This window comes from Colletes latitarsis, chromosome 1 (assembly GCF_051014445.1).
Source record: "Colletes latitarsis isolate SP2378_abdomen chromosome 1, iyColLati1, whole genome shotgun sequence".
Taxonomy (NCBI): Eukaryota; Metazoa; Arthropoda; class Insecta; order Hymenoptera; family Colletidae; genus Colletes; species Colletes latitarsis.
The window spans coordinates 47,165,140-47,179,425 of NC_135134.1; the positions used below are offsets into that span (position 1 = coordinate 47,165,140).

Below are 14,286 nucleotides of genomic sequence, written 5' to 3' on the forward strand. Positions count from 1 at the left end.
GAGAAAATTGAATTTCAAAGTGTGTATCGTGTTGGATATCGGTTTAAGTAGAAACAGTCAGCGATGGCCAGACGATATCCAACTTTCAAGTACTGTTATCTCGAACACAAAATACAGGGTGTTTGGCTATCCCTGGGAAAAATTTTAATGGGGGATTCTAGAGGCAAAAATAAGACGAAAATAAAGAATACCAATTTGTTGATGGAGGCTTCGTTAAAAAGTTATTAACGTTTAAAGTTCCGCCCATACTGAATTTTTTTCTCGAAAATGTGCAAGATTTCGGGGGTATGTCTATTCACCAAAAATGATTGTAATTGACCCCCGCAACCGAAAATAATTTTTTCAAAACGATTTGAAATTTTTTTTTTCCGTCGAAAAATTTCACATCTTCTCGAATTTTTTTCTAGAAAGTGCGTAGGATTTCGGGGTTATGTGTAATGACCAAAAAGGATCATAATTAATTCCTCTTGATAGCAGTATTTTTTTCAGAACGATTTGAAATACTTTAATTTCGTCGAAAAATTTCACACCTTCTCGAATTTTTTTCTCGAAAGTGGGTAGGATTTCGGGGGTATGTCTATTCACCGAAAATGATTGTAATTGACCCCTGCAACTGAAAATAATTTTTTTAGAATGATTAGAGATTTTTTAATTTTGTCGAAAAATTTCACACCTTCTCGAATTTTTTTCTCGAAACTGAATAGGATTTTGGGGGTATATCTGTTGACCAAAAATGATTGTAATTGACCCTTCCAAATAAAAATAATTTTTCCAGAACGATTTGAAATTTTTGAATTTAATTGTTAACAACTTTTTAACGAAGCCTCCATCAATAAATTGGTATTCTTGATTTTCGTCTTATTTTGGCCTCCAGAATCCACCATTAAATTTTTTCCCAGGGGTGGCCGAACACCCTGTATGTAAAGCTGGATATGCTTTCGAGAAAATTGAATTTCAAAATGTGCATCGTGTTGGATATCGGTTTAAGTAGGAACAGACAGCGATGGACAGGCGAGTCGATATCCAACTTTCAAGTACTGTTATCTCGAAGACAAAGCATTGTAAGAACAAATTTTATTCTATGATTTGAACTCACTTTGCCGGGAGTAAATATGAAAAGTTTTAATATGAAACTTTTGTATGAGTGGTTTTTTACAGTAAAGAAAAGGAAGAAGAGGACAAGGTAGACGTTGGAAATGTTACAATTGTGGCATTATAAACTTTTGCTACGGCCATTATAACCAGTTGAAACAGAGGAAACAACTTCAAATCACAGTGTCTTTGTGAATGACGTCCTCGTTGTTCGATAAACAATGATTATCCGAAGTGGATGATCCTTCTAACGATTAAAGTGCAATGAATATCTCAAACAGAGTCTATATCAACGTATATTATTCAAATGATAATTGCTACATTTGGCTACTGGTTATTTGTAATATTAGTTGACTTATATTTTATAAACGAAACTTCTGTATATTTGAAGTTCTAGTTCTATTCTGATATAATTGGAGATACGTTTGGATCTATATCTAAAACGATTACAGTCTAAACAAAATAACTAAATTAGGTTCTCAGATGAATATTAAAAAAATGCGAACATGTTAATTTTTCTTGAACGAAGTAGAAACGATAAACTGAAAGAATTTAAATTTGTGATACCATTCGTATGCTAGAAATATCCAGATACTTAATGTACACAAAATATTCGAATACTCAAAGTACTCCAATAGCATTCAAACTACAGTAGGACCTCGATTAATCGACTCTCGATTACCCATAGTCTGTTTATCAACAACTAATATTTGCACAAGTTGAATTGTATCAGTACACTTTCCTTTGCGTTCTAACAACATTCCAACCTGAATTTATTTAAAAACTTTCCTCGCATTTCCAATAATTGTCAAAATAGTATCGAAGAAAGTTTCATCCCTTAACACTATTTCTATGAAAATTCCAAAAGAATACCCTCCAAAATTTTAACTTGAAATCATTTTCATTGTTGTTACTCGTATCCAAATGTTAAGAGACATCTTTTGGTCGAAACAAGCGCGAATAAAACCGCGGTGGAAACTGCGTTAAGGCACACGTTTCCCATGTAAAACGCACGCATACAAGAGTCATCGAGCTCGTTCGACGCGAGCGTTTCGCAACGCACCAGGGGTCAAGACGTTTGAAAAAGATTATTCGTTTCGCTTACTGGCGAAGACCGTAAACAATCCCGAAGATGGTATATTGTAGGGCGTCAAAAAACGAACGAAACGATTGAAAACATTTTAATTGCCCGTTATCGACGACCGCGAGAGCTCAAAGAGTATAAGCACACCCGCGCGCATTACAATCAAACGATATGTAATGAGTCACGCCGTGTGCCCGCCTCGCCTCCCCTTGCCCTACTTCTTTTATTTAAAACATGTTATTAAACGTATCGCTGGCGCGTGATCTAGCTATTTTATCGAGCCAACAACTTATTTTCGAGATTCCCTCGTTACTCAAGGAGGGGCTCCATAGGATAAACTAACTAAAAAAATTGTTTAACGCGTTCAGTGCCACCTAGTTTCGACCAAAACTTTTTATTAACGAAGATAAACAGTAATGGGACAAATACTTTTCGAAGTCCTCAAATATTGACCCTTTACGATCAGCCATTTTGACAGAAAATGCTAGGAATAATTTTATAATGCATTTGTAAAATAAAACAGCTCTTCGTCTTCAAATTTTTGATAGTTAATAAGTTATTAACTAGTCATTTAGTTGATAATTTACTTAAAAAAATTGTTTAACGAGTTTAGTGCCACCTAGTTTCGACCAAAACTTTCTATTAACGAAGATAAAAAGGAATGGGACAAATACTTTTCGAAGTCCTCAAACAATGACCCTTTACGATCAGCCATTTTGACAGAAAAGGCTAGGAATAATCTATATAATGCATTTGTAAAATAAAAGAGCTCTTCGTCTTCAAATTTTTGATAGTTTTCTAGTTCGTTTTTTAAACCTTTACAGTGTGAAAGAGCCTCCAAAGAGATTGTTATTAAACTTAGGAACTTGAAAGTGGAAGGGTCGAAACAACCCTAGAAAAATTATTAAAGTACTTTTCTTGGAGTCATAGTAATCCAAAAACGAAGAACGTTTCTACAACAACGAAGATTGGGAATATTTTGTTATTTCAAAGTCTACATAATATTTACCTCGCGTGCACGTTGAACGCATTCCATATCCTCGAACGACCCACTTTCATCTTTATTTCCGTTTCCGTTTCGAACAGAACAAAACTGTGAAAAATAATTTTAGTACCCTATTTTAATTTTTAAAATTACTCTTCCTATACTCGTGTCGATGAATTCCCATGTTTCCAGCGACCTACAAATACCTTGAGTGTAGAAACAATGATACTAAAATCATTATTTTTTTAGCTATCTTTATTTCAAGTAACAAGATTTCCATTAATTTCTTAGCAGTCGCCTCTTTTTTAATAAAATTATGTCTCATTAATGTCTGCAAAATGAAGTATAACGTGGTTTGAACGGTGTAATAACTTGCTAAGTGCTATGAACTTACAACAAGCGTGTTACGTGTCAACAATGGTGCACAACTATGAATTGTATAACGAATAGAAGGTATCGAAACATCTGGCGTGTTTCCTGCGATCACGTTTCTATTTTTCAATGGAAGCATTTTTAAATTAATAGTTAGCATCGATCCATCAGGATCAACTTGAAATCCATGTCTCTTTTCCCCTAAATCCTAAACGACGATTATTTATTCTCAACTTCGAAAGTTATTTATTTGTGTTGTGTGTCCGTTACCGACGAAACGTAACAGAAATTGTAAAATCAAATCGACGAGTAGCACTGACCTCTTCGGTCGTGGTCTCCTTGGAGCATCAGTTCCGATAATTGACTTCTACGTATTGCGAAAAAAAAATTACATAAGCCGCGATAGGTTTGTCCCTGGCCGACCGAGTTCAAAAGAGCTCATCGATACGACGAATGCGAAACTGCATTAAGAACTCGCTCGTATCACGCCACTCCTTTGTTTCTCTTTAATGTACACTAATGATCAATGGGATACGATGCACAGAAAAATGTTGGTTAGATAACGGCAAGATCGCTCGAGGCCTTTCGTGCTCGTATTAATAAATTTCGAATCGCTGCTGAAATAAATGTAATCGTTAATAGACGTTTTGATTACGTATTTGAATCGGTTGTTCCCTTTCGAATACACGACGAGCTATGAAAGAGAGTTATTTTGAAAGTAAATATGGAGTAGCTATTAATACGTTGACGCAAAGCTTACTCTACGAAATGTGCAGTGAATCACAAAATTATTGGCACAATACTGTAACTTACGGTTAACTTTGCAAAACTTTTTCGATTATATTACGATTTACCTTGTCATTCTTTTAGTTATTGAGTATTCTACAATTTCTAAATATTCTTCAATAAATTTTCGATTTTCAAATTATTCTTCAGTATATTTAAAAAATTATATTAATTTTCCAAGCACGTATTCTTGGATTTTGTTTCACATTTCGATCATATACCAGTGATTCCCAAACTCTTTCCCCCTCTCTAAATTTAAAAATAGAATATCTAAGCCCCAGATAAGTGGTATGTTTAAAACGATAACCGAAAAATATATTTTTACAGTTGTTAGGCTCCGATAAAGATGTATTAATAGAACGAGATATTTAAGTTATCCACGTTTTTATACGTTCAACCCTCCCCCCCTTTAAATCATAAGACGTCGCGATTCTTTATTTTGGAAAACACTAACTTACGTAATAAAATTTAATTTATTATAGATTAAATTCACTATTATCGAAGTAAATCAAGTTTGCTTCTGTGCGTAGATATTTATTAACGGATACATAACTCAATGTCAATCAGATTGGTTCTACGACAGGTGGTATAGTTCTTAATCATAAATAATTATAGAAGCTACGCGAAGAAACTGTACAATTCAATCGTTGGATGAAACACGACTCGCTTTACGACGCTACGATCAGGAATCACTGCGTATTCGATTCGTTTCTCGTAGAAGCCGGGGAAAATGCAAAACATCTATGTTCTTCTACATTTTTCCGTAACTAATGTCAAACGTCAAGATTACAATGCAAATGTAAAAGTTAGCGCCTCGGTTTTATCGTGATATACTCCTTCCGAGTAGGCAATATCTGTTTTCACGAGCGTGCGTACAACAATTCACCCTTTTCACAATGGGATCACTGTGATTTTGCCGTTTAAAAAGATCCATCTTTCGCGTTTAATGCGTCCAGATAAGATTCGCGTTACAAGCAACGTTGCAGTTAATTAAACGCGTCCCTTTCTTCAAAGTGTTTCAAATATTCATCAGTAGCTTGAAACTTTCTTAAATGTTGATCTTGTAATAAAAATCATTTTCTTGGTCCTCTTCGAAGGAATATACAGGGTGTTCGGCCACCCCTGGGAAAAATTTAATAGAAGATTCTAGGGGTCAAAATAAGACGAAAATAAAGAATCCCAATTTGTTGATTGAGGCTTCGTTAAAAAATTATTAACGTTGAAAGTTCCGCCAATACTGAATTTTTTTCTCGAAAATGCGCAGGATTTCGAGGGTATGTCTATTCATCAAAAATGATCGTAATTGACCCCCACAGCTAACAATATATTTTTCAGAACGATTTGAAATATTATAATTTCGTCGAAAAATTTCACACCTTCTCGAATTTTTTCTAGAAAGTGGGTAGGATTTCGAGGGTATGTGTAATGACCAAAAATGATTGTAATTGACCCCCGCAACCGTAAATAATTTTTCCAGAACGATTTGAAACTTTTGAATTTAATTGTTAATAACTTTTTAACGAAGCCTCCATCAACAAATTGGTATTCTTGATTTTCGTCTTATTTTGGCCTCTAGAATACCCCATTAAAATTTTTCCCAGGAGTGGCCGAACACCCTGTATAAAATTAAAACACACGATACCGCGTGATAAATATTAATATTCAATAAATAAGTAGTTTAAAATAATCGTGGGCATCGCGAACATCGATGACTAAAAATAGAACAATTTCTCAAATTATTATGAGCTATTTTCATTTTCAGGCAGATTTAATAATCTGGTTCATAGAAGGTTTTTAATTCAACTCGAAAATAAAAGTAAAAGAAAATGAAAATATCTCTCGAATCGTAATCGTTCGATAACGCAACACTGAATATCTCGCATCTCGTTCAAAATCGATCGATCCATCGAATCTCGTAATCGTTCGATAATGCAGCAGTGAATATCTCGCGTCTCGTTTGGAATCGATCGATCGACGTAGCAGGATACATCGATGTTCAAGGAGCATCGATTCGCGATTAATCGTGAATCCTTTTCTCTCGAAATCGTTTGCACGCGCGTTACGAGGTGCGAATATGCGAAACGTAAGACGATAACGTCCCGTCAGATGTTACTTTATCTCGAATCCCGCCAAGCTGACTGACAGATCGCATCGACGTCGACATTTATCATCGCCTCGTGAAATTTCTCGAAAGTCGGCTTCACGTGATTCCCATCTGGCGTTCCGCGTGGGCGTGGGACCAATTATTAAACGATAAAAGGATCGCTATCGGGCATTGGTCGAATACAAACGATAGACGCGACGAGATTCGCGATCGTCACGCCATCGATAACCCCGATTCGACCCCGCGACACGGTTATCGCGACACCCAGATCCCTAGCCACAGATCCATTCGTATTCGAGCTGATCGATACCACGTTAGAACCATTTAAGGAGATCCCTGAACCGGTTTCTATCCACCGTCGTTTTCGAATAAGATCGATCGATCGAATTAACGCTGGCAAAATCAGTTCCGGAGTTTGAGTTTCACAACTCGAACGGGACAAATAGAACATAATCTTATTCTAATTTATAATCGTTTTTATTATTATTAAACTTAGACTCGTTTGTAGTTATTTTTGTCGAACAGTTCTGACGTTTATCAGATGTCAACCGCTGTTTTAAACCCATTGACCTAGTCTTTGCGGTTCGAGCTTGAAAATTTCAAGAGCTCGAGGTTTACACGACGCTAGAATAGGCTCCAAGGTCCTCGGATAAGAATGGTGGTTTTCCAAATTGCTATAAGGAAACGTTTCGAGGAAGAAGTTGACGCAACACGTAAATGGAAAGGAATAGAAATAATAGGATGATAAAACGAATAAAAATACGAATCGACGGTAACGAGATCTGTTAAAGCATGTACGATATTATTTTTAACATTAAAAGAACGACTCTATTATGCGAATTACGAGTGTAGATATCATACTAAAGAAATTTAAAAGTGAGTGTCGAATATAGATTTTACAAAAATTAATTCAGAGTAGATGCTGCTCGTTACTTCGTCCCTTGAAGATCTGATAAAAATAAAGTTCGTAAAGAATTATTTAGAGAAGTTTCTGGTATTTTCAGTTTCCAAAATAGCATCGTAAAGGTGAATAGAATAGTCTACAATTTTCGTATCACCGTTATCATCGCCACGTTACACACGGTGTCTCGTCATGCGTCCGTTTACTCTCGAAAAATCACTATCTTCGAAACATTTCTGCAACAGGGTCTTCCTACCCAGCACGAGGTCACGCTTGTTTTAAAAATAATGAGGAAGACGCGGTGTAACGTTCAGGATATATTATACCATGGTACCCTATTACTAACAAATGATTCTATAACGATACGAATTTTTTTTACTATACTCGTTTTCGTCTTAATGGTACCTGCGTTTACAAAAGAAAAATATCTGTAATTCTCATTGCTTGTATAAATCGTGGCTAAATTCAGGATATGCAACGTTTACACTTTTATTTTCTGATCCCTACAAAATTCGAAAATTGTATTCCTCCTATCGACTAACACATTTACTAGATTTATTAACATTTTCAACGTTGAAAACTGTAACTTAATCGCCTCTTTCTGTTAGATTTGTATAGAAACGATTTTAAAAAAATTATTTTGAATTATACAGGGTATTCGGCCACCCCTGGGAAATATTTTAATGGGGGATTCTTGAGGCCAAAATAAGACGAAAATCAAGAATACCAATTTGTTGAGGCTTCGTTAAAAAGTTATTAACAATTAAATTCAAAAATTTCAAATCATTCTGGAAAAATTATTGTCGGTTGCGGGGGTCAATTACAATCATTTTCGGTGAATAGACATACCCCCGAAATCCTACCCACTTTCGAGAAAAAAATTCGAGAAGGTGTGAAATTTTTCGACGAAATTAAAATATTTCAAATCGTTCTGAAAAAAATACTGTTAGCTGTGGGGGTCAATTACGATCATTTTTGGTGAATAGACATACCCTCGAAATCTTGCACATTTTCGAGAAAAAAATTGAATACTAGCGAAACTTTAAATGTTAATAACTTTTTATCGAAGCCTTCATCAACAAATTGGTATTCTTGATTTTCGTCTTATTTTGGCCCCTAGAATCCGCCATTAAAATTTTTCCCAGGGTTAGCCGAACACCCTGTATATTTTTTTTTTATTTTTCGTTGGTTCGGATACTCAATTTCAAGCACAAAAATCGCGACGAATATTGTTTGCACACCGAATATTGAAGGCTTGCTTGGTTTTAATCGCGAGTAACGGGACAAATAAGAGACAATTGAGTCGTTTCGCGATCAAATTTGTTCGATACGTTGGTGGTCATTACGTTCATCGGATTGACCATGCTTGGAACGGGTACACCATCGCTTAGGCGAGTTCAAGTTCAAAGCGAGTCTCGAGGTAACGATGAAGCTGACAGCTACAATCGCCGGCGATTGTTATATCTCTATTATCGACGACGCTGCTTCCTGTTCCATTTAAATCAGTGACGACTCCGAACACCATTCGTTTAAAGAACGGATCGCTGAATCGAAATCCTCGCGAGGCTTCGAACATTCACGGAAATCTTGCAACGGTTACGTAGATTCGACAGAAACACGATCACTTTAAGTTTCACGATCCTTTTACCGGTCATTTTTGATGATTTCTTTAGCAAACAACCGTGCAATTCTTTTCATCGAAATATCTCATGCATACTCATCGATATTTGTGAAATATGTACGAATTTTTTCAATTTGAAATATTAACGATTAGACATTCTACGTGGTCTGGAGCATAATAAAATAAAATGTTATTTCACACATTTGAAAAATTAAAATAGATTCTAGAAACAAAAGTCAACAATTTAAAATATGGAAACACTTTCAAGTTTAACTATCAATTTTAGAATACCTCCTTAAGTAACGACGTTGCAGAACAGGAGATCATGCTCGAGTCTTTTCAAGACAGTTTCCAGACACTCTGTGTGTTCTGAACGTTTAGACTGACTCTATTAGATAATTAATAGGACCAAGTGTCATAGGTCCACTTTGCAGACGTTTTCTGCAGATAAATCTTTATCAGCCATTTAATAATGGCTCACGACGCTGTACCAAACTACTAATTTCCATCCAATGAAATCACGACGTTAATTAATGCCTGTTCGATCGACCACTGTCCCGAAAGTTAAACAGTTTTACTATAAACGAGCAAATAACAAATAAAAGACGCCATTTTCAATCTGTTGTTTGTTCAATGAGAATATCATGGATTTAAAAATTTAATAAATAATTCCAAATACGTAGCAATGTGCACTAGGGGTGGATTTATTCAGGTTTATCAGCGTCGAAGTAAGTTTACGACTAACTCGAACTCCGTTACTTGCTCTAAAATGTTTCCAGAAAATGTAACGAAGTGAAAGTTATCGTCGGTTGTTCGCTAACAATGTTTCGAAGTCCAGCGGTTGCGCAACGCGGCCTTATCTAATAAGAGAAGTTACATTTTTACGCGAAAAGTCTCGAACGATAATTAGGATGGAAGAAAGGGGGTGAAAGAGCGCGTGAAACTCGGTTAATTGCGACAGTATTTACCGTGATGCCAGCAAGACGAGTCCCAAATATGACTTTTGCACCCGCGGCGAAAGTTCGATGCATCCGAACAAATGCGACGGATAGGCAAACAAAATTATCAATTATCAGCGTGACGCGGGAAAGTATACGATCGGTAGTCATCGTGGATACGAGCGTAATCGGTATCGAGGTTTGCTTTTGACACACGTCGAGTACGAAACTACGAAACGTACACAATCGAGAGAAAAACACTGATGATTCATTTAAACTGTGAACGATGATCGTTTCGCGAACAATAAAGCAGCTGAAATCGAGGACTTCGATAATTAAACGATCTTTCGAACAGACGATTACGGTTTAGAGACGTCTGTGATTGAATTAGAACAGCGACGAGTTTTCATTTTCAAGTCACGAATAAATTTGTACCTAGATAAAAATTACCTGGATACGTTATTCGAATGAAATGGAGCTCGATTTAAAATTACAGTCTTTATCTTTCGTCTGCATTTGAAATAACAAATATTCAAAAATAAATAGAATACTAATATTTAACAAATACACAAGGTTAATTAAATTTTCAGCCATATTTGTGCGCAAGTTTCCAGCCCCACGAGGCTCCATTTTTTTTAAAGAAAAATTCGAACGGAATTTAAAAACGACGATCGTTTTCCTTGATACCTGGCATTTGTTGCAATTGAAAGGAGCGATAATTTAAATAGTTGATAGAGGTAGGAAACGATTAATCATCCGCGTGAAATTCGCCAAGTTTCCAAACGTCAGCGCGTGACTATGAAATCGTACGAGACGGAATGGAATATTTTTCGGTAACTCGATCATAATGGAACATTACGGAGTCTACGCGGAGGAAGAATGAGTCAGAAACGCCGAGCAGTTTACGAATAAACTATCAATGCCGAGGTCGACGAAGAACCGCAATAAACGTGTAGCGTGAGTGTTGGTTGCGTGACGAACGTCGTCGTTCATGCAACGCGATCGTGACGATGCTTCGGTATTCGTGACGTGTCGCGTACGTCATTGGCTCGACGAGTTAAAATTACAAGATGAAATAATTACGCGAATCGGCGTAACCTTTATCCCTCCGATGATCGACACTAAAGTAACGTTAGAACCGCTTCTTACATAACGAGAAATTCTCTTGGGCACCTCGAGCGTTCCTTGCTCTATTTTTAAAGAGAAATGTGCCTGTTTTATAGACTGTCATTGTCTGGCGCTTACAATCATCGTCGAAATTACTATTTAAATTTTATAACTTGCAACGTGTGCTGTGATCAAGGTCGCGGTACTATAGCGATACAATATAATTATGCCACAATATTTCAATCGACACAATGTATTCTCACCCGGAATTCGCGATCGAATTGGCTAGATGTCAATATGTATTTTCCCTCGTGAATTGGAATTGTTCGTCGTCTTGGAGTAAATATAAATTTAAACAATAAAATTAGTCCAAACGTACTCCAACCATGATAAATTATCTTTTGTATCTTCAGAATGTAAGATTTTGAACATACGTTATTTACAAAAATTTGAGAATTTTTCGTCGTCTTGGAGTAAATATAAATTTAAAGAAAAAATAATAAAATTAGTCCAAACGTACACCAACCATGATAAATTATCTTTTGTATCTTCAGAATGTAAGATTTTGAACATACGTTATTTACAAAAATTTAAGAATTTTTCGTCGTCTTGGAGTAAATATAAATTTAAAGAAAAAATAATAAAATTAGTCCAAACGTTCTTCAACTATGATAAATTATCTTTTGTATCTTCAGAATGTAAGATTTTGAACATACGTTATTTACAAGAATTTTATAAATACTTTCACGCGTAGACAGAGGAGGAAATTCGCGATTCTTTTTCTTTAAACATTTTCATTGTCAGGTGCAGTTGCATCGTTACTCTTGCGCAAGAAGTGCGGTCGTAGCGAGCTATAGGCTCCTTGAAACCATTCGATTTTTTCTCTCCGCGACCAAGAAAGAGATACGATTTGCTCCAGTTTCTAGAATCGCCCTGTATTGTTATCGTATGGTTCTGTTTTCTTGGAATTCAACAGTGTCTGTTTCCGTTTGAAACTTTTCCATCGACGTGTGTGTACATACGTTAGACGCGATGTTTCACCGCTGTTCTTAAACTGTTTTATCGCTCAACTTAGATAAAGCTACAGAATCGACTGCCATAAAAGTTATTCAATACGCAATCTTATTTCACGTTCCGGAAAATTAAAAGTTGAAAGGAAATATCTCGCAAGAAATTCGGTCGAAATTAGTTGAACTTTCATCCGACCAAACGCAGAAGCTTTAAATTATTGATTGAACGAAGTGTGGTCCACTAGAATCATTTATGACCCAGTATTCTCCAAAACATTGTCGGCTTTAACGTTTAACGAAGAATTCTCGAAGTGGATGGTAAATGGGTTAACGAGAGAGACCGGAATTCGATATTAGAATCGACGGAATCTCTCCCGATAAATGAAGTTTTCGCACGAAGCTGTCGACGACGACATCATTATAAAATACCATGGCGATGTCAATCGAAATGATCTCACGTGGCGCGTAACGGGGGAGAATTATATTTAGCGTATTTCCTGCAACCGTGTTCCGAACCGAGTACGAAAATAAACGAGTCTTACGACGTATTCCGTCGACGCGAAATTTTAATGTTTAAACGGAAATTTTAACTGTTTTCTTCGACTGTAAAACTCGTATTTTTGTATTAGATTCGACGGTGCAAAACTCAAAATAAAAATATCGTTCAAACTTCGATTTGTTTGCAAAGACAAAGCATATTACGACTCACGACACGAGACGCTGTTAACACTCTGTTTAAAATAATTAGCAAATGCTAAAACGCTTTAATCTGTGCAATACATTGCAACTATATTGCATAGATCTATATTGGGTGCAAATTATCTCTGATATTTGCTTCGTTATTTCAAATGGCTCGGAATTGCGATCTCCTAATTGATCTCATAATAGACAGTGTCTTCGTTACGAATGAGAACACCCGGAATCGATACACATTGGATATTATCGTTAGCTCTCGTAACTCCAACGTAAACCCTTAATTCCATCGAGAGAAGGGTAGTTACTATTTAGAATCTTAATTAACCGTCATTTTACGAGTTTCTAAAAATTAAAAAAGATACAAAGAATTCTAAATCTACAGAGTTATCTATCTTTTGTTTTTGTTTGTAATTTTTACATTATATTTTCTAAAAATATCGTGTCGTCATCATTCGAAATAAGACTCTTTAAACAAAAGACGTACTTTGCGGGATAGAAGGCCAGCCGTGGGCGTACGATCGTTAGGGTCGGATTCGGGAATTGGCTCGTTGGGATTTTCCATGTGCATTCCCGGCCATCCAACCCAGACTCCATTTCCGCTGATAACCACAGGTGCTACCGCAGTTACAAGGCCGCCGGCACTGAAATTGAAAACACGCCAACGTTAATCGGGGGAAAATAGATAGAAAATACGATCGCAAAAACAACGGAAAAACAACGCGGGGAGGAATGCAATCATTCCGGAAAGGAGTTACGAGACATACTGGGTCAGACGCGTAAAGACTGCGACCAGAGATCGACATTATTCGAATCCTTTCAAGTAAATATGCTTTACAATCCCGTGTATTTTATCCGCAAGATAATTATTGTTATCACTATTTATTAGAATAATTTCGTTTCATTCTGTCCACATACTCGAATTTTTTTCTCGAAAATGGTTAGGATTTCGAGGGTATGTCTGTTCACCAAAAATGACTGCAATTGACTCCCCCAACCGAAAATAATTTTTCCAAAATGATTTGAAATTCTTTTTTTCCGTCGAAAAATTTCACACCTTCTCGAACTTTTTTCTGGAAAGTGGGTAGGATTTCGGGGGTATGTCTATTCACCAAAAATGGTTGTATTTGATCCTAGAACCTAGAAATAATTTTTTTAGAACGATTCGAAATTTTTTTTTTCGTCGAAAAATTTAGGCACTTGTCGATTTTTCTTAAAAATTCCTTTTTCATTTTTAGTAATTTTGTTTGACGTCCTACAGAAAAGTTGTCTAATACTTTTTTATAGGTACCTATGGGCTCTACTTCAGAAAAAAGTTTCATTGAAATATATTCACTATTCTAGGAGTTATGGCTGTTTGAAAACTGGATCAGTTTTAGGGGGTTTTTCTCACTTTACGGAGTCAAGGACCAACTTTTCGAATATTTTTAGAATTTTTTACATATTCTACACTAAAATACGCGTCGTTTGCTTTTTTGAACATTAAAATCGTCCAATCCGTTCAGGAGTTATGACATTTTAAAGATTCGCATGAAATTTCGGGGAACAATTTCTGGCCTCACATTAGATTTTCGGTATGGAATTTTTTTCTCG

The 14,286-nt window shown here is 36.1% G+C and overlaps 1 protein-coding gene across 4 annotated transcripts in view; it reads right to left on the bottom strand.

The window, feature by feature from the left end:
• The window catches only part of Tps1 (Trehalose-6-phosphate synthase 1), a 47,695-nt gene that overhangs the window by 11,365 nt on the left and 22,044 nt on the right, over window positions 1-14,286 (bottom strand). For all 4 annotated transcript variants that reach the window (XR_013079451.1, XM_076762541.1, XM_076762532.1 and 1 more), the window contains one exon: window positions 13,181-13,337. Coding sequence is in view for 3 of the 4 variants with exons in the window: in XM_076762541.1 (XP_076618656.1) it covers window positions 13,181-13,337 (157 nt within the window). In the remaining variant the exon portion in view is untranslated. The remainder of the gene's footprint in view (window positions 1-13,180; window positions 13,338-14,286) is intronic.